Below are 22,380 nucleotides of genomic sequence, written 5' to 3' on the forward strand. Positions count from 1 at the left end.
GAAAAACATAGAACAATGCAGAGGAAAAGGAGCATGTGACTAAACTGGCGGAGGTCAGCAGGGCCTCCACAGTAGGTCCAGAGTGAAATTCAGCTCCTCTCACAGTTACATAATGACTAACTTAGGGTGTAAGTTCGTCAATAGACGCTGTCCTGTGGACCAGGTCAGCTGAGACTAACTGTGTTTACATGAACAATAATAATACAGTTATTATCTGATTCAGCCACAAACAGATCTCTTTGTGTGTGTAAATGCACTCATATTATGTCATACAGAAACACACTAGGAACAGTACATGCCTAAACACAAACACACACTCACACACTAGGGGTGTAATGCAAAGCCATTACCTGGATCTGTATTAGGATTAAAAAGAATGAAGAAGAGCAGCAATAAACATGTGTAATGGGTTAAATGGAGAGGCGGCTCAACTGGGAACTGACAGGGGACGTTTTAAACAGTAAATGTTAAACCGAAACCATATGTCAGTACCTAAATAAATAAAAACAAATTTGTGTGAATTTGTTTGTGTACTGGGGTCAGTTTGTGTAGAAATATGGTTTCATTTTGGAGATAATTCTGCAGTGGGACAGTGTTTAGATCAGGCTACTGGAGGAAACCACTGACCGTACGCTGCCTGCGTACGAATACTGCACTGATCTGGTGGCCAGCCATTTGCTGAGGACATAAGATACACATCAGGCAGAATCAAGGGAAGCAGACAATAACGGAAGTTCCAGTAAACACATTCACAGAAACACACAGGCTGAGTCACAATCCTTCTCCTTCAAGCCACAAACACTCATTCATCCTACTCCCCCTACACACACGCTTACACACAAGTATGGGCAGATTGATACTGAAGTATAATAATAACCTATAAGAAATACAATGATGCTAAGTGCTGCATAGGAGATGAGAAAGTGGGGGACAAATAGAAACTACTTTTCCTTCTGCTGTCTTTTCCCTGCTCCTTACAGACACACAACAGCAGATCATTCTGGAATTGCTCATTTCTAAACAGTCACACATTATTACAGTCAGATATGCATCTCATATCCTCATTAAAGGCGTGCATTGTAATTGTGCACACTTATAGCCCTGATATTACTTCAAATCAGTGATATCTCCCTTCTCTTACACACCATTTTAATAGCCACACACACACACACACACACACACACATATATATATATATAGGAAGTAAGCCACATAACATAACATTCTTAAAGGGAAACTGCACTGATTTTTTAAAAATGTATTCATAGTGTTTTCATGTTGTTTTCATGTTGTTTTGTCCATGTTGGCCCCCACATATGGATGCCCACCAGGGTCAGTGCTTTGCTGCACAGCTGCCAGTGTATTAGTCTTGCAGACGTCTGGTTCCATTCACTGCCACTGTGAGCAATTTTACTTTGGAATATTTCTCTAGAACTAAGCATTTTACACCAAATTACAGCACATGGCAGTGTTTACAGTTTATGCCTTCAATTATTCCCACAATTTGGACAATCTGTGGAATTTCCCTTTAAGCCACAAAGAAACACAACATTCCCAAACTAGCCTGTATAGCGACATAACGCACTTCTGCTCTCTCTCTCCACACACACACACACACACACATACATTTACGTAACCAAAATCCTGTTCAAGCCACACAGCACACATATATGCACACACACACACACACACACACACACACATCCATTCCACCACCAACTCCCACACACTCCATTCAAGCCACATAGACATATCATTTTCAAACCACACAAACACATCCATTCCTCCAGCCCACCATTCACAAGCCACACACACACACACACACACACATACACGCGCTCGCTCACTCTCTCTCTCTCTCTCCCTCGCGCTGTCGTTAGCCGAGCTGCGCGCGCTGCCCACATTAGTCCTCCTCCACTCCGAGGTTCACTCACTGAGCCGCGGCTCCTCAGCTCTCTGGACATTAACTACGAACCAGTGGAGTGCGCGCGCGCCTGTGTGTGTTTCCCTCTAGGTGGATCCGTCCGAGAGATTACACTTCAACTTCTCTATCGGTTTTTTAAATCAGGGAGAGAAGGAAAAGTCGACCAGCGGAGGAAGACGGGCTTCTCTTCCTCCCCGCTGAGCTGGAGCTTTTCACCTTTAACGGTCACTCATGAGGAAGGACCTGAGGAGGGTGAGGACAGTCTATAGCACTAGTAACTGACCTCTGTCTTCACACAGTCCGCTTCCAGGAACCGCCGAGGAGCCTCGAGATGTTTGTCCCCATGGTAAAGTTTCTGAGGTAGCTTCTCAAACCGAGGGGTTTTTCTTCTAAGAGACACTGAAGTTTCTGAAGACACCTGCGAGGACGAGGAATGGCGGCGAGGCGCTGCTGAATCTGAGGTAGAGTTCACTTTGCCAGCCTGATGTTTAATTCATTTAAACAGTCACTGACTGAGAGGTGTGTGCGGTGGTGTTGAGGAGGCTAAGTGCTACATGGTGGGTGCAACTGAGTGGGGAGGTGGGTTCTGACCAAAAACACTGTAAGGACTGTAGGTGTGCATCCTCCGAGTCCATACACATGTTAAAGTTAACGAGCATGCAAAGCATTAAAAGAGCCGCTGTCCGCTAATAGTCATAAAGTCTCTTAAAAGTCACAGTTAGAATAATTGTATTTTGCCGGTTCAAAGCTATGCAGCTAAAACACAGATAGAAGAACACAGATAGAAGAACACTGTTAGAAGAACACAGATAGAAGAACACAGATAGAAGAACACAGTTAGAAGAACACTGTTAGAAGAACACTGTTAGAAGAACACAGTTAGAAGAACACAGTTAGAAGAACACAGATAGAAGAACACTGTTAGAAGAACACTGTTAGAAGAACACAGATAGAAGAACACTGTTAGAAGAACACAGATAGAAGAACACAGATAGAAGAACACTGTTAGAAGAACACAGTTAGAAGAACACAGTTAGAAGAACACAGATAGAAGAACACAGTTAGAAGAACACAGATAGAAGAACACTGTTAGAAGAACACAGTTAGAAGAACACAGTTAGAAGAACACAGATAGAAGAACACAGATAGAAGAACACTGTTAGAAGAACACAGATAGAAGAACACTGTTAGAAGAACACAGTTAGAAGAACACAGTTAGAAGAACACAGATAGAAGAACACAGTTAGAAGAACACTGTTAGAAGAACACTGTTAGAAGAACACAGTTAGAAGAACACAGTTAGAAGAACACAGATAGAAGAACACAGTTAGAAGAACACAGTTAGAAGAACACAGATAGAAGAACACAGTTAGAACACAGATAGAAGAACACTGTTAGAAGAACACTGTTAGAAGAACACTGTTAGAAGAACACAGTTAGAACACAGATAGAAGAACACTGTTAGAAGAACACTGTTAGAAGAACACAGATAGAAGAACACAGATAGAAGAACACAGTTAGAAGAACACTGTTAGAAGAACACAGATAGAAGAACACAGATAGAAGAACACAGTTAGAAGAACACAGATAGAAGAACACAGTTAGAAGAACACAGATAGAAGAACACAGATAGAAGAACACAGTTAGAAGAACACTGTTAGAAGAACACAGTTAGAAGAACACAGTTAGAAGAACACAGATAGAAGAACACAGTTAGAAGAACACAGATAGAAGAACACTGTTAGAAGAACACTGTTAGAAGAACACAGTTAGAAGAACACTGTTAGAAGAACACAGTTAGAAGAACACAGTTAGAAGAACACAGATAGAAGAACACAGTTAGAAGAACACAGTTAGAAGAACACAGATAGAAGAACACTGTTAGAAGAACACTGTTAGAAGAACACAGATAGAAGAACACTGTTAGAAGAACACTGTTAGAAGAACACAGTTAGAAGAACACAGATAGAAGAACACTGTTAGAAGAACACTGTTAGAAGAACACAGATAGAAGAACACAGTTAGAAGAACACAGTTAGAAGAACACAGATAGAAGAACACAGATAGAAGAACACTGTTAGAAGAACACAGATAGAAGAACACTGTTAGAAGAACACAGATAGAAGAACACTGTTAGAAGAACACTGTTAGAAGAACACAGTTAGAAGAACACAGTTAGAAGAACACAGATAGAAGAACACAGTTAGAAGAACACAGATAGAAGAACACTGTTAGAAGAACACTGTTAGAAGAACACAGATAGAAGAACACAGATAGAAGAACACAGTTAGAAGAACACAGTTAGAAGAACACAGATAGAAGAACACAGATAGAAGAACACTGTTAGAAGAACACTGTTAGAAGAACACAGTTAGAAGAACACAGTTAGAAGAACACAGATAGAAGAACACAGTTAGAAGAACACAGTTAGAAGAACACAGATAGAAGAACACAGATAGAAGAACACTGTTAGAAGAACACAGATAGAAGAACACAGTTAGAAGAACACAGTTAGAAGAACACAGATAGAAGAACACAGTTAGAAGAACACAGATAGAAGAACACAGTTAGAAGAACACAGATAGAAGAACACTGTTAGAAGAACACTGTTAGAAGAACACAGATAGAAGAACACAGATAGAAGAACACAGTTAGAAGAACACAGTTAGAAGAACACAGATAGAAGAACACTGTTAGAAGAACACAGATAGAAGAACACAGATAGAAGAACACAGTTAGAAGAACACAGATAGAAGAACACAGATAGAAGAACACTGTTAGAAGAACACTGTTAGAAGAACACAGATAGAAGAACACAGATAGAAGAACACAGTTAGAAGAACACAGTTAGAAGAACACAGATAGAAGAACACAGTTAGAAGAACACAGTTAGAAGAACACAGATAGAAGAACACTGTTAGAAGAACACTGTTAGAAGAACACAGATAGAAGAACACTGTTAGAAGAACACAGATAGAAGAACACTGTTAGAAGAACACAGATAGAAGAACACAGTTAGAAGAACACAGTTAGAAGAACACAGTTAGAAGAACACAGATAGAAGAACACGGTTAGAAGAACACAGATAGAAGAACACTGTTAGAAGAACACTGTTAGAAGAACACAGATAGAAGAACACAGTTAGAAGAACACTGTTAGAAGAACACAGTTAGAAGAACACAGATAGAAGAACACAGTTAGAAGAACACAGATAGAAGAACACTGTTAGAAGAACACTGTTAGAAGAACACAGATAGAAGAACACAGATAGAAGAACACAGTTAGAAGAACACAGATAGAAGAACACAGATAGAAGAACACTGTTAGAAGAACACAGATAGAAGAACACAGTTAGAAGAACACTGTTAGAAGAACACAGATAGAATAACACAGATAGAAGAACACTGTTAGAAGAACACAGATAGAAGAACACTGTTAGAAGAACACTGTTAGAAGAACACAGATAGAAGAACACAGATAGAAGAACACTGTTAGAAGAACACAGATAGAAGAACACTGTTAGAAGAACACTGTTAGAAGAACACAGATAGAAGAACACAGATAGAAGAACACTGTTAGAAGAACACTGTTAGAAGAACACAGTTAGAAGAACACATAGAAGAACACAGATAGAAGAACACAGATAGAAGAACACTTAGAAGAACACAGATAGAAGAACACAGTTAGAAGAACACAGATAGAAGAACACAGTTAGAAGAACACAGATAGAAGAACACTGTTAGAAGAACACTGATAGGACACTGTTAGAAGAACACTGTTAGAAGAGGACAGTTAGAAGAGCAAAGTTAGAAGAGTACAGTTAGAAGGACACAGCAGAAAACAGTTAGAACACTGTTAGACGAGCACAGTTAGATCACAGTTAGAAGGACACTGTTAGAAGAACACTGTTAGAAGAACACTGTTGGATCACACTTAAAAGAACACAGTTAGAAGAGCATAGTTAGAACAGCAAAGTAAGAACACAGAGGAGCACAGTTAGAAGAACACTGTTAGAAGAACACTGTTAGAAGAACACAGTTAGAAGAACACAGATAGAAGAACACAGTTAGAAGAACACAGTTAGAAGAACACAGATAGAAGAACACAGTTAGAAGAACACAGATAGAAGAACACTGTTAGAAGAACACTGATAGAAGAGCACTGTTGGATCACACTTAAAAGAACACAGTTAGAAGAGCATAGTTAGAACAGCAAAGTAAGAACACAGAGGAGCACAGTGTTGGGAACATAGCTCTTAGTCTATGCCCAGCATGCTCGTGAATGAGGGAAAGATCACACAGAGAGCTGTCCGCCTTGAGTAGAAGAGTTTTATTGCGTTGGTCTGCAGAGAACGGAGACTACATAACATACAGAGATGTCGGGTGTAGTCTGAAAGACACTTCAGGCTACGTTGCTTATATTCACAACGCAGGGCGTTGTCTAGTCCTATCTTGGCTAGTTTCACTTCTGGCTCCTGTGTTTTGCGTGTTCTGATTGGTGCCGTTGTTGGCTGCATTTTATGTCTGCATTTTATATTTTCACAAGTACAAGTATCTAATCACTTTGAACTACATGTACGCCCTGGGCGGTGGGTCCTCTTTTCCTGAGCAAGTTTCAACTGCCATGTGCTGATCCAGTTACACCCAACATGTACATTTTGTTATCTTCCTTGTATGGCATTTCTTAGAATATACGCTGTTCTGCTTGTCTGGTTTCAGGGTTATATTGAGCAAGCAAGTTCCCTCTAGTCTCATGATTTAAACCCATAACTATAATTAAAATCTCACAACAGTTAGAAGAACACTGTTAGAAGATCAAAGCTAAAAGAACACAGTTAGAAGAGCACAGTTAGAAGAACACTGTTCAATGACCGAATAACACAGTTAGAAGAGCACAGTTAGAAGAACACTGTTCAATGACCGAATAACACAGTTAGAAGAGCACAGTTAGAAGAACATTGTTAGATGACAGAATAACACAGTTAGAAGAGCACAGTTAGAAGAACACTGTTAGATGACCGAATAACACAGTTAGAAGAGCACAATTGGAAGAACACTGTTAGAAGAGCACAATTAGAAGAGGACAGTTAGAATAACAGAAAAATACAGTTGGAAAAACATAGTTAGAAGAACACTGTTAGAAGAGTACAGTTAGAAGGACACAGTTAGCAGAAAACAGTTTGAACACTGTTATAAGAGCACAGTTAGAAGAGCACAGTTAGCAGAAAATAGTTAGAACACAGTTAGAAGAGCACAGTTAGATCACAGTTAGAAGAGCACTGTTAGAAGAACACTGATAGATGACAGAATAACACAGTTAGAAGAACATTGTTAGATGACCGAATAACACAGTTAGAAGAGCACAGTTAGAAGAACACTGTTAGAAGAACATTGTTAGATGACCGAATAACACAGTTAGAAGAGCACAGCTAGAAGAACACTGTTAGATGACAGAATAACACGGTTAGAACACTGATAGATGACAGAATAACACAGCTAGAAGAGCGCAGTTGGAAGAACACTGTTAGATGACCGAATAACACAGTTAGATCACAGTTAAAGGATCACAGAAGAACACAGTTAAAAGATCACTATTAGAAGAACACAGGTTTGGTTGCTGACTTCTCTGTGAACTCCAGTCACTGTATGGATGTGTTCAGTTCCACTAGCAGCTCACCTGATTTGCTTTCATGAAGGACTGATTAGATAAACCAGGGAATGGTTTGAAACTGGACTTCCTTTAGGAGAGCTTTGGAAATCTGTGTTAAGCTAACACAGTGAACATCAACTTACAATGGATTTTTGGAAAGTCCTTTTTGGACTTTTGGATAGTATGTTTAAGGGGGAGAGGCATCTTAAGTTTTGGAACAGCAAGTAGAGGTGTGTGCATTAGCCTAAACTTTAACTGCTTTGGTAAAAGTATTGCTCCTTCTCCTTTAATATTTGCATAGTCTCTCTCACCTTGACTAGATTCTGACTAGAGGTCATTACATGGAGCCTCAAACCTAGATTAAACCTTTGATAACTAAATCGATCAGGCTAACCTGGTACAGCTAAATTTGAAACCCGAACCTGCAACTTCAAATTCAGCCATAGATTATAATATAAAAAGAATTTGTGCAAGAGAGAGAGAGAGCAACTTTTTTTTTAACTGTTAAAAAAATAATGATGTTGTATGTTTCAAATCAACCCAAACCCAGTCAATTTTAACTGTTTTCTTTGGCCCCATTGAGCCTGGGTCAGGCAGCATATCTGTATGTGTGCCTGTGTAGTCATGTATAGTAAACATTTCAGTAGAATAACATTAATAGAGCAACGTCCCACACAGCAAGACCTACCATGACATTTTATAGGGCATTTAGTCTCGGGCTGAGTACTAGGTGTTTACACAGTGTAGGTACACTGCTATGTGTCTTTCTCTCCCCAAAATTGTGAACTCTGTTGGCTTTCGTCACTCATGTTTGTTTTAGTGTCATAAGTCTGTCATTACTCCAGTGTGAGAGTCAGTGGCGCGTTCTCAGTTAACTAGATCGAACTTGGAGAGTCCAGCTGGGACACATATTTTAATTGCTCTGACAGCAACGTATGTTGTTCAACTATTGCTACCTATACACTACACAGTTTAAGCCCCAACTTTCCTGTTGCAATTTTTTTGTCATCGGCAACAGCCCCTCAAGCTCTGGTTACGATGGCTACTGTAGAGTAAGCGGTTCACTGAAGCTTCTCATTGCGCTGGCTATCCCAGCACAAAATAGGGCAGAAAGAACAACTACAGCAAATTCTCAAACTTTTGAAAATTTGAGACTCGAAATTGAGCAGGGTTCACTTGGCATTACACTAAGCTGTTTGGAGGAGCATATCTCAGATAGACCAGTAGTTTTAGATAGGTATCAAACCACTGGAGTTAAACATTTAATTCTTGTTTTTATCTTTTTCCCTTGTGATCAGACCTGTAGGTGATCAGATCAGTGCTGAAGATGGAGCCTGGTTTGCTGGGATCAGTGTGGCTCCCACTTTTGGTTCTGCTTACCGGCATGTCGTTGGGAGTGGTGGAGCTAGAACCTTTGTCTCAGGAACAATCTCAGCACACTGGATCAACATCTCTCAGGAACATCACTCTGGCTATAATTTTACCAGAACACAACACAGAATACCCATGGGCCTGGCCCCGAGTAGGCCCTGCTCTGTACTGGGCCCTGGAGAAGGTGAACTCTGACCCCACCCTGTTGCCAGGGTACCACATGCAGCTGGTCTTCAGCAGTAGCGAAAACAGAGAGGGCCTGTGCTCGGACTCAGTGGCTCCCCTAGTGGCCGTGGACCTAAAGTTTGCCAATGACCCGTGGGCCTTCATCGGACCAGGATGTGACTATGCTTCTTCGCCTGTGGCCCGCTTCACCACACACTGGGAGGTTCCCATGGTAACGGCCGGGGCCCCTGCACTGGGCTTCAACATGTACTCGTCCATCACCAATACGGGGCCCACACACAAGAAACTGGGCGAGTTCGTGGTGAGGATGCACCACAACTTTGGCTGGCACAAGTACGCCATGGTCATGTTTCACGACAAAAAGAACGATGACCGGCCGTGCTACTTCGCTGTGGAAGGGCCGTACACAGAGATGACTGCAGACAACATCACAGCCAAAGACATGGTGTTCAACGAGGATGACGAACCACTGTCGTATGCGGATCTTATCAACGGTATCAGCCAGCGAGGACGTGGTGAGTGTGAAGCTCAAATGTGCAGTGCTAGTACTAGCAGTAGTAGTAATCATAGGTGATTGATTCTCAATGTGCATTTAATCAATTAACGGATTTGAACGAATTGCCTTGTTAGTTATTTATTTAAATTAAATTAAATTGAATTAATTAACTTTCGATGTAAGACAGCAGCATGTCTTTGCTGTTTCAGTGACCATGTGAAATGTCTGTGTCAAAAAAAATAACCACCTCCCCCATTACTGTAATGTGACATCATTTAAGATTACTAGCAATATTTTAATTCTGTCCATATTTACACACCATGCTGTTTGGAGTTCCTTATGGTAGAAAATACGATCTGTGCAAATGTTTGGGCACCCCTGGTGTGTTACATGCATATTTGATTTTGAATGACTACACATCGTCTACAGAGAACAGACCCCTGGACATTTTAGTACACATTTACTGTTTATTTGCTGTATATTAGGAAACAATAAAAGTGTACAGAAAATATGTACAAAATGTGTATGAAGGTTGTAGCACATTTTAGCTGTTATGTTTTATTTCATTTTCCCAAACTGTTAAATTCAGTGGATTCATTAGCAATTGTGCTCTCCAAATGTGCCAAATTTAAGTTTAGTTGATATAATTTTATATTGATTTATTCATACGAGATCTGATTCGATTTATATTTGCTAATTTCAGCTCAGTTTCCGTAACATTTACACACTGAAAAATAATTACAAAATTCACAATAATACACAGATACCATGCTCCTTATATTTATTAAATTTTCAAACAACAAAGACACAAAAATGGTGAACAGCTTCTGCATTTAAACACAGAGGGTTATATGGATCTCTGTTCTCCATGGATTAGTTTCCTTTGTTCTTTGTTTTTTCTTAATTGTGTTCTGATGAAAGACATCCTTTAACTGTGTTTTGTCTTTACTGCAGTTTTTTTTAGTCTCATCAGTGCTGAGCTTTAAACACAGAAAAGGCCGTCCGTTGAAAGACAGACATTCATTGTTTGTAGTGGTTGCGTTTAGGTTTGTCGTTTCCGCTCACTTTTTACAGGCTTGTTACCTGTAACTATTTACTGTAGCTGGTCACACTTGGCCATTACTGGTGGCTCTAACAGCTTCATGGTTGGACTGATACAGAGATAGGTGGGGAGTGCGGAGTGCGGTTACCAGAACCTTAACTAATCATATTGAGAGGTTGTAACTAAGTGCGGTATTGTAAAATCCACACTCTTCAAATGGGTTATGTACAGTCATGTACACAAAAGTTGGGACACACCATGAAAACCTTTGTCTTTTTTAATATATTTAAACCTTTTGGCATTTGATTAGGAGATAATATAGGTAATATAACTAAACCAATTAAACTGAAGAAATTACATTTGTAAAGAGTAATTAATAGAATTTCCCTGTGAGGAAATTTTAAGACACCTTAAGCCCTAATAGCTGGTATTTCCATCCTTGGCTGAAATAATTTCCTATAATGATCTGCCAGTCTCTGACATCAACTGGGAGAAAGTTTTCCCCACTTCTCCTTGCAGAGTTCTTTCAGCTGTGTAATGTTTAAGCTTTAGTTTTTAAACAGATGGTCTTACATTTTTCTCTGATACAATAAAGAATTCCTAGTGAATTTTACATTGGAGAGCTCTACTGCAGAAAAGCAGCCCCAAACAATGACATTTCTACCTCCATGCTTCACAGTTGATATGGGTTCTTGTGCTTAAATGCGTTGTCTGGTTTACATGTGTACGTAAACTAACATTTGACTCATCTGTCTAAAGAACATTGTTCCAGATGTCCTGGTCTTGGTCTAGATGTTCTCTGGAAAACCTTTGTCTTGCTCTAATGGCTTTCTTGACAGCAAGGGTTTCCTCCTTGCACACCTCCCATGAAAAGCAAACATGTGTGGTCTCTTTCTAAAGGAAGATGCTGTATTTTGACTTTGGCTGTACCTGTACCTGTAGATCCCATGACGACATCTTAGGATAAATTTTAGGATACTTCTTTACGCATTTGGTGGTCTGCTGTTGGGCTGAACTTGCCTGGCCACGTTGGCAGCTATTTGGCGGACAGTGGAACAGCTGATTTCTTAAATGTTCTGAGATCTTTATAAATCTTTTCCCAGACTAATCTGCATCTACAGCTTTCTTTCTAAAGGCATCAGAGAGCTCTTTAGATTTTAACAAATTGATAACACTCACTTTAGCAGTTAAGAGCAAACCAAACTAAATGTCTGAGGTTTAAATAAGACAGGCACCCCCAAAGTCCCCTCCAGTGATGTTCTAATCACCTGCAGATGATGTGCTGCACCTGATTCTGATTTTTGCCATCTGAAGTATTAATAAATATGGGCATGTCCTAACTTTATCATCACTAGAAAATTGTATTTCTGTTCATTACATTTTACAAATGATTTGTAAAAGATATTTCTTTCGTTTGATTGGTTTAGTTATATTACTTCCATCTCTTAATGTTGTCCAAGTAAAGCTCAAATGTCCAAATGTTTAAATATATTATAAATGTAGTTTTCATGGAGTGCCCAAACTGGTTCACATGACTTTATGTAGTTCTGTATGGGTTCTGTATGTGGAAAGCTTATGACTTTCATGTTAACCATAGTTCATTATCTCACTCTGAATCTGACCAGTCATTCTACTGCTGTTTGGTTATCTGTTCTGCTCTCCATTGTCAGACAAATGAGAATATGTTCCTCTTTTGAGTCTTGGTTCCTCTCAAAATTTCTTGTCTATAGAATTAATTATAATTACATTTAAATATATAGTACTGCAAAGGGGTTCATTTGAACATTCCTTGAAATCATGTGTAGAACCTCTTTTGTTACTTTGTACCTGTCTAATGTTGTGTAGCTTGGCAGCCCTTGGTATCTGATATCAATTAAGAATGTAATCTGACATCCAGAGCTTATCCAGAAGTGTAGGATGGCTCAGTGCCAGCGAAAACTTCACCATGTGCTGCTTTGTGTAACACTGATTTCAGGTTGTGGTCTGTTTGTAGTCTTTGTAGGAAACTCTGTGGAAGACACTTTAGAGGTATATTTAGGCCTGGCTTCCTGGATAGGGATTAAGCCTGGTCGTGACTACACAATGTTTTGAATGGAGATTTTCCATTGAAAGTAAATATAGTCCATCACCGGACCTAATCCCTTTCTGGGAATCAGGCCCCTTCATATTACATTAAGTGACATAGTTTAATATAATGTGATTATGGTTGAAGAATGGTCAGTGTTATTTTGACCAAAATGAAAATTAGAGTCTAGCTCAAAGGCCTCAAGTCTTATAAAAGACTCAGAAACACTTCAGTGCATGCTAAGACTGATCAGTAAATTAAATAAGTTGGCTGAGTATATTTTTTGTCTTTTCTGTTTCTTTATTTCATTAAGGAATTCATTAAGGAATTCTTCGTTGCAGTACTGAAATGTATTAATTCTTAATGCTACTGTATCAGCTGTTTGTAGCAGTAACATGATCCGAAGATGCAGAACTGAAGCACAACTCCGGAAACAATTAAGGAAGGCCTGGATAGATCTCTTCCCTTTATCTATCGAGATTCCATCTTAAAAGAGACATGAGGGAAAAGTATAAATATGACAAAGGCTAGAAAGAAATACTGAAGAGGAAGCCTGCTAGGAGACTGTGCTCTGTTTCGCAGAGCAAGTTGTTAAAGCTAATTTGACCAATGATTTTGATCAATAAGAGCCAACACTAGCTAAGATCTTTTACGATCTCTTCTCTCTTGGGGTGTAATGGTAAACGATATGGTTCGATTTGCACCTGCTACTGATACTGCAACCTAGCTTTCTTTTTATTTGAAGACAGTCTGTTTTTTCATATTGTCCTGTACCAAACAAAGATTTATTGCACACTCCTATAAACAAAGGTACTTGAAATGAGTCTGTCATAGAAAAAACATGCTTGTAAAGGAGATTGAATTGAATGTGAATGTGAAGAAGCTGTCAATTGGTAAAGAGCCTTTCCATTTCCAAGTGAATGATCTTTAATCCATTAAAAGGTTATGCACACCCAAACATTTCTATTAAAAACATAGTTCGTTATGGAACCACAAACACATCTGCTTCTTACCAGGATATTTACCAGCAGGTTTGTTGAGGTGGTACGTAGTGTTTCACGTGCTGCACAAATAAATGAGAGAAAAGCACAAATAGTAAAACTTCAATACATGTTTATGTTACCACCACACTATCTGCTCTTAACACCACATTAAATCTAGTGGTACGCTTCATGTATGTAGGAACATGTTCAACATATTTCTACTGTAAAACAGGACAGTAAAGAATTCAAAATATCATCATGCAGACTTCATGCAGACAATAATTACTGTCAGTCCATGTGGAAAGTCAGTTTAATATATTTAATCTAGTAATAAAGTTGAAATGATTGAGTAAGTTGAGCACACGCAGGCACACAGAGTATTAGAACACAGTGTTAAAAACACAAAGTCTCTCTCCTCCTCTTCTCTCTCTCTCTCTCTCTCTCTCTCTCTCTCTCTCTCTCTATCTATCTCTCTATCTCTCTCTCTCTTTAACCTCTTAGTATTTCCTGGTAGATATTGTAACAGACAGCTTTTACCCTCTCTTCTCACAGGCTGACGTGATTATTTGATTAAACCTTATCAGTCAAATATCAGTCAAAATTTACCTTCCGTAACCAATAATTAGTTAATTAATTTTCATGATAACATTGTATATTTTATGTCCTCAAAGTGGGCTCTCTTCCAGTAAGAAACAAGCTAACGAACAAATCACAGTTTTTCTACATATATACACTATATGGTAGGGCTGTGTGATATGGTACAATTATTCTATCACAATATTTAAAGAAATGTCTACGTAACAAGAAATGTATCACCGTACATGTTATCGCAATGCATCAGTTTGGACAGATTCTTAAAATGTATCGAGTACAGTGATTTTTATTTCAAATGTGCTGCACTTCATCCAATTAAACCAGACTAATTACAATTTAGAGTATTGCTGTGATAATTTGATTGCATTCAGCAACAAGTAAGTAAAGTTCCCAACACCCCAACTTATCCCAAAAGTATTGGATGGAGCACCATCATTCCAGAAAACACTGCTCCACAGCTCAGTGCTGGGGGGCTTTATAGCCCTCTAGCCCATGCCAGGCATTAGGCATGGTGCCAATAGGTTCATGTATATCTGCTCCAGAGAGTCTTATTCTATTGGCAGTACTTCTCAATACAATGCAACTTGAATGCATTCATTAGAAGGGGTGTCCACAAACAAACAAAGCTCACAGTTGTTAAGCTCACAGTGTTCACCAGAATGCAGAGGTTTCATGTTAGCATCGGTTTCCTGATAGGAACGATGCCACAGGATCCAGCTACAGGGCACTGGTTTCTGAACTTCACCTTGTCCACTGTTCATGCCTGCGCGATATTGAGCTGTAATTACACTGTGTTCTCTGCAGTTCCTCTCACTGCATTCTAGTGTGGTGTGAGTAATTGCTGGCTCTATCATCATAGCAATAGAGCAGTGAGTGTGTGTGTGTGTGTGTGGTGTGAGATCATTCTTTAGGCTCTCTGTGTTGCAGTGTGCGCTGATGTCTGCTCAGAGGTGAGGAAAGATGGCACTGCTTAGGTCAAGGCCATTAGAGATACACACACTGGCACGAACACTAAGGGAGAGGCGTATTAGAAATGCCAACCAGCACATGTCACATCCTCTTAGTCAACACACACACACACTCATATACACATACACAATCGACATACACATGCCTACACACACATATACTCCTCCTCACTCTTCTCTTAATGACACACACACATGCCCACATGCCTCAGGCAGCTTTCAGGGAAGGAGAGACAGAGAGAAAGAGAACGAGCTGAGGAGCAAACTTGGAGAGAAACTTGCAGCAAATTCAGTCTTACCAAACACCAAATCTCTACTGTAAACGGGCCTATTGTATACACAGGAAATATTTCCCACCCTCCACTTTATATTTTGCATTTACAATGGTCATATCTGGGGTGGGAATCTTAAGCCGCCTCACAGTTTATAATTCAGTTTTTTATAAATCAGAGTGCAATTATAAAGTCATTCTGGATGCATGTTTTTGAGTTCTGAATCTATTCTAGAAAGTGCAAAGTAGTGTTAGCTCAGTCCAACCTGACTGTAGTCTACATTTGCATTTTGTGGAATAAATACAAATACTTTCATACAATATATGTCAGTGTGTTTTAACTCTCACCAAACCTAAGTAAGTAAACCCAGTATTTAAGGAGAAATCTGACACCTTTGTTCTTCTATCTACCTCAAAATATAGCCACCAGATATTCTTTTGTATTTATTCTCTCTCTGATCTTATATGGAGGTTTACAGACAAAAGCATACTTACTGCAGGGATAAATAATATTAAACCGCTTATTTAGGTGCTTAAGGCTGTTGCACAGTACTATCAATCGCAGTGTTTCTTTTTCATCCGGAAAGATGGGGACTGAGATATTTCATTAAAAAACCCTGCCAAGGAGAACCGCAACACACTAAAACAGTCCCAGATGTCTTTTAAAAAACATTTAGATGTGCCCAACAGCACGGACACAGCTGTAGATGATTCTGGAATGACGGAGGAAGCAGTAAAACATCAAGAAGTAAATATAATGGAGTATAGTACAGTGTTTCCTCTAGGATTTCAGCAGACCGAATGTGAACAGGTACTAACATTAGAAAATGTGACGTACGATATAAAATACAGTGAAACACGTTTTTAACAAAACTATTGATTTAGATCTTTTAGATTTACACATATCGCTCACCAATTGTAAACTGTCTGTTTTCCAGCTGACAGATACAAACCGTACAGGGCTAGGACTGTAACGTTAGCTGAGGTAACTAGACCTTAGCATTTGTTTGCTAAGACTGGCTGCCTTTCTCTGTGTACATTTCAAGTCACATGTAATCTACTGTGGCTTTCTGTGGTCTTGATATGGCTTAAATTTAATGTAGCACTGTCAAAATGCTGTGTGGTGCAATGAGGAATTGAAAGTGCTCTAAATTATGAAACGCCTGCATGTGTCGACATGCGATGTGTGTGTGCCTCCATTGCAAACAATGGTTGTAAATTTCTGGGAGCAGGGTGTCCGATGTGAGACGGGCTTTGAGGTACATTTGCGAATGAATGTTCTTTTCAACTGTAAAACCTAAGGTCTAACCTAACCTAACCTCTTCTCCCTCCTCTCCCTTTTGTCTTGTGCATAGAGTTAGGAAGACTGGGTCAACGACAGCAGTAATAATATATGTGGCAGGAACTGTGTAATACCCAGAATGCTTCAAGTATTGATCGTTTATTTTTATTCTCTAAATAACTTAACACATGTAAATGGAACATCTAAATAGTCTGGATGTTCTGTTAAAATATTACAATATTTAAGTGTTCAATTAAGTTGAATGTTTGAGTGATGCCAGAGTTTTGATAGTGACAAGCATTCTAAACAGTTTTGCACAAAACAACTTTCAAATGCACGTAGGATGTTAATCAGCTGATGTTCAGTCAGTCAATTATGGTGGGTACAAATAGTGGGGGCTGTCTGGTAAACAGATTAGTTAATTAGAAAGAATTGTTTCATGTTGCTTTGTGATGGCAAAAAGATAATAATGAAAATGGCACAATAGCCAACTGTGACTTTTTTTTTTATTCTCAGATACAGACGCTTATAGACATCAGTCCTATTTATTCACTGAGTTAGATTTGTGAAAGAAAGTGCTTTCATGCCCTGAGAGGCATTTGTGGTGAAGTCTAATTGAGGAAATTGACTTAAGTCCCTGGAGGTAACTCAACGTAATTCACGCCTCAGTAAATTTCATTTGCCACATTTGCTCTTTGAAACGATGGAACTAATTGTCCCCTTTTTGTTTCTACATTGCAGAGTCAGATAAAGAGGGGTTTGTGAGTAGAACTGTTGAGTACTTACTGCTTATTGATTTAGCTTACTGGATTGGATGGGTTAGAGTGGGGACACCACAGGAATATATGAAAATAATATTTCTTGCCCAAAGTGCAGTCAGTTTTAAATTCGCAATACTTTAAACCTGTTGAGCACTGTGACAAACTATCATCACAGCATGCATCACATGCAGCTCTCATTTATTGACAAAGTTAGTTGTTTTACGGTGATAAAATTTAAACTCGTCCCTCTTCTGAGAAGCTCTCATTTGCCGTAGAAACTAGTGTCATGGTTGCTGCCTAGACATTTGGGTACAGTCTATCAGAGTGAAGTGTGCTTATAAAGAGATTATGCTTATTGAAAGCTTAGAACTTTGGAGGGGTGTGACTTTTGGAGTTTATTAAGTTAGAAGGTGGCACAACAAGCACTGAAAACATTTTTTAAGAGAATTTAAGTTACTTGAGCCATAACCTCTTAATTTTAAAGGAGCCCTAGAATCTGTATCTAGCATAGTTAAATAATGAATGTTTGGTACATGGAGAAATAGTGAGTATCAAGAACCTCAAACACTGTTGTCTCATCTTGAAAAGAAAATCCCATAAAATTAATACTGGCCACTTTTAAAACCCCAAAATTGTAACGATGTAGCAGTATTGACTTTATTATATTGACATTCTCAAAATTTACTTGCATCACAGCCCATTGGCCAAAGCTTTTTGAGGCTGAATGCAGTGGCTACCTAGGGAGATTTTGGGAATGAGGATAATAAGGATGAAACCTAAAACTGACAGGAGAAGGGGTATCTTATCTTCTTCTTATTGAAGCTATGTGTATTGCAAATATTTGTATAGGTAGGCATCTAGCAATAACAATAATCTACTTTAAATGAATCTCATTATGTATATTATGTAATTTGTATCATCCATGGGAATTGTCCTTGCTTAGATTTGAATACAAGGACAGCGCTCCTTTTTAAGTCAAGTCGAGATCTAAAATTGCATTTATGGGCATTGCAGGAGTTGTTGTTCCCATGCACATGCATCTGCAAATCAGTAAATGTTTGGTGAATGAGAATATTTCATGTTCAGTGTATTTCATGCTCAGCAGGGGTTGACAGGCTCCGTTTTGCCTTAATAAGGGAACGGTGTGTCGACAGCAGTGATTGGTAGATATTTCCTGAAAAACATAATTCGTCCTGACTGTTGTTCCCCTTGGCCGTGGTTTATGGCTCTATTTTCAGTCTGGGGGCTGGTAAAAGCCCTCTGCTTTTATTGACCGTATTTCTCTTGCAGTGACCAAGGGAATTGATTCGCAAGCTAATCAGACCCAGCTGGGGGGGAAGGAGTAAATGTGATGAGGACCCCCACGCTCACTCATTCAGTCTTGTACCAAAGCACTCATCCTTCCTTGACCTTTGATTCTGACTCTCAAAAGCTCAAGGGAGCGTGGTGTTTAGGTTCCATGAAATTGTGGCTTCCTACAGTCGCACAAGGGCTCAACAGTTTGCATGGGCTTGATCTGGGGGGTGGTGAGATGAGGCATCGGGAAAACATCAGATGCTTTTTATGCATTTTTTAAGATGTTCTAGCTGATACGTAATTGACAGCGTAAATGATCTTTACAAAGGTACAAAACATAACTTTTGTCACTTTTTTAATGATGTCATTATAAGGAATTAATGAAGCCATTTGGTTTACATGAAACTGTAGAGACGTGATCCATTATTTAAAACGCATTTAAAGCGTAGGTTAAGCATTAAAATGGACTCAGTTTGGCTAGTGCTTCTCAGAGATGACTTTTAGGTGCCATATTCTTCTTACATTGTTTAACATTACAAAGTCTTCAAGATGAGTTTTGCCAGCAAGAGTCTGTTTTACCACAAAGTAGTGATGGGTGGAATGACCTAAAAACAATATCATGGTTAATTGAACATTTTACCTCGATTACGATTAGCGAACAATTATATAAGCAGCTCAAATTGCTCTGTTGCCTCAGTTGGAGTTCTCCTCCATGTTGCTCCCATTTCTCAGGCTGGACGGGACGGAGTCAGGTGATTTAAGGGGACAGTACATGAACACACAGTTGGGAAAGTATGAACAGTATTTGAGGTTGGTGTTATTATATCAGTTATAACAAGACACTTATACCTACAACTGTGGTTGAACATTTACATACAACATGAATATCATAAATGTCATAAATAAAAATGATAAAAATGTATGGATTCCCATAGACCTAAATATGAAAATCAAGATTTCCGCTACGGAGTAAGCAGCACGTATATAGACGTTTATTTGTGTTGATTTTTTAAGAAGATTATGTAGTATAAAGCTTTTTACTCAAGCTTTATACAACAAGAATTTGGTACTAAGTTTTTAATGGGATGTTTTCCCCTGAAATCGGTTATACAGCACACCTGGTATTCGGTTATATATTGGAATATAGGTTAGTTGGTTTCCTGACACAGACCCAACCTTTTTCTATGTGTAAGTGATCAACTGCAACCTTTAGTCAGGGCTAAAGGGCTTGGTTTTGGAGGTGCAGTTTAATTAATAATTATTTAATAATTGTGCATCAATTTTTCTACACTCCTGAACAGTTTAAAGTAGTCATCGAGAACAAGTTCAATGTCCAATGTTCACTTTCATTTTCATCATATTTGTGACCTCTTAAGTTTGTAAATTTGCATTAACTCACGTTATTACCACACCTAAATCAGTCCCAGCATGCCAAAGAGCTGTGCAGTTCAGAGCCTGTACTGATGTATCACACCTTATTAAGTCATTAATCTTCATAACACAGTAACAACAAAGATTAACGGCGGGTTTTACCAGGGGGTTTTACAAAGATCGCAAAGATGTCAAATAAATGTCATTAAATTATTGATATTCTAATTTACAATGATAATGATTGTGATTATTAAATACTTTATGTTTTATACCAGTAGGCTCACATTTAAATGCACTCCAGCTAGATGTGTGTGATTGTACAGATACAGCAAAGGAGATATTGATGAATATTAAGACTGTGGGTGGAATTTGGGTGCACTCATCTCCAATTAGAGTGTGCAGTGTTACACATACTAGTGTTCATAATTAACTCTTCATGTATTTAACACTATGAGTGTTGTTTGTAGTCCTTTTTGTAAGTCTGAAATGTCTCATTAATACAATACTATTAAATTGTCTAATACAGTTCTATTTTTAGCTCTGTTTGAGGAAATATCAACAGAGCAGGCATTTATACACTGATTATTTCACTGTGATGCAGTATGCAGTAGTTTGACCCCACACAACACTACCTTTAGTACCTAGATATAGATCGAATGACTTATATTCATGGCAGTGGTTATATAACCACTGTTGGCGCACCATAAACTTGTCAAACCAGCGATTATAGTGAGGATGCACCAGGAGGCCTAGGGGGCAGAAGTGTTTTTCCTGGTATTTTTGCTGTACTGACAGACTCACCGATGATGGGTTTGACAGAAAAAAGAGAGCAGAGCAGAGACTTGTACAGACATTTGTGCTGCAGTGCAGAATCTGGTTTAGATATAAGATATATTACTTTACCAAGTGTTACAACGGTCATTTTTCTTAAACCATAGGTATTACTAAAATTATTTTTAATGCTTTATTATAAAAAATATGTATAGCCCAGCAATCTCTTTAATATTGAATTGTTAGGTTCTTGACCACTTCTTTAAACTAAGCCATGCTGTAGGTCATCATCCAAAGCATTGATTCACAAAATGGTTTAATAAAAATTAAACCGACACAAACTTTTCTTTTTTTATTTTAAATGTTGCACCTTTATTTATCACTTTTGTTGTTAGGAAGTATTTGCTAGTTTTAGTGTGGTTTATTTTGACCGTTTAGCATTTTGGCTATTGCTGCTTATTTTTTTGCAACATTATTTTTTGCAACATAGACACAGTCCATACAAAACACAAGTGCAACACAATACAAGTGCGGACAGACAACACAACACAGTACAGACAGAGAATAATAAATAATTGGTGTGCAAATCATGCAATGTGTAATAAATACTGAGTCCAGTGAGGTAGTAAGGTTATTAGTGCAAATGCTTTGTGCAAAAATGCTTCCCATTTTATCTGGGGTAAGGTGAACACCAAGGAACTTGGTGCTCTTAACGATCTCTACAGAGGAGCCGTTGATGTTGAGCGGAGAGTGGTCGTGTCTTGTTTTCCTGACGTCAACAGTCATTTCCTTGGTCTTGTCTACATTCCAGTGAAGGTTGTTGACTGTACACCAGTCAGGTCTTTTGATCATTGAGGAGATTACTCCTTGAAAGTGACGCACCCAGTCTATATATGTAGTAGATGTAGTATTGTACTTGGTCAGTGTTCTAAAAGAACTGATACACTCAGAAAAGCTTACAGTGTCATATTGCCCAGCTTTGGTAACTGTTATGCAGCTGGTGTATAAGTTAACTAGGTTATAAGAGTGAGGGATTGAAGTGTGGTTTTATGTGCAGACTGTTACAGGTCAGTTTCCCAGGACAAAGATTAGGCCTAGTCCTGGCCTATATGAAAATTCTCCAGTGAAAGGAAAATGGGGTCTAGTACCAGGCATATTCCTTGCACTGAAAACCTTTAGAGTTTACAGGGGTATAGAGGGTTATTTTATGTGAAGTTTCCAATGTTAGTACACTGCTAACAGTATACACATACATTCCCCTTGTTATTGCTTATAAATACAAATCATTTCCAGTATTATCTGGGATTAATACCATTTCCTAAATGATATACACACAAAACATTTAATCTC

The 22,380-nt window shown here is 38.7% G+C and overlaps 1 protein-coding gene across 1 annotated transcript in view; it reads left to right on the plus strand.

Annotated features, from left to right (window-relative positions):
- Window positions 1–1,885: 1,885 nt before the first annotated feature.
- Window positions 1,886–22,380, plus strand: part of npr1a (natriuretic peptide receptor 1a) — a 105,346-nt gene continuing 84,851 nt past the window's right edge. The window contains exons 1-2 of the mRNA XM_072675847.1: window positions 1,886–2,385; window positions 8,872–9,645. Of these exons, the coding sequence (XP_072531948.1) occupies window positions 8,901–9,645 (745 nt within the window). The 5' untranslated portion in view covers window positions 1,886–2,385; window positions 8,872–8,900. The remainder of the gene's footprint in view (window positions 2,386–8,871; window positions 9,646–22,380) is intronic.

This window comes from Salminus brasiliensis, chromosome 3 (genome assembly GCF_030463535.1).
Source record: "Salminus brasiliensis chromosome 3, fSalBra1.hap2, whole genome shotgun sequence".
In the NCBI taxonomy this organism is placed as follows: Eukaryota; Metazoa; Chordata; class Actinopteri; order Characiformes; family Bryconidae; genus Salminus; species Salminus brasiliensis.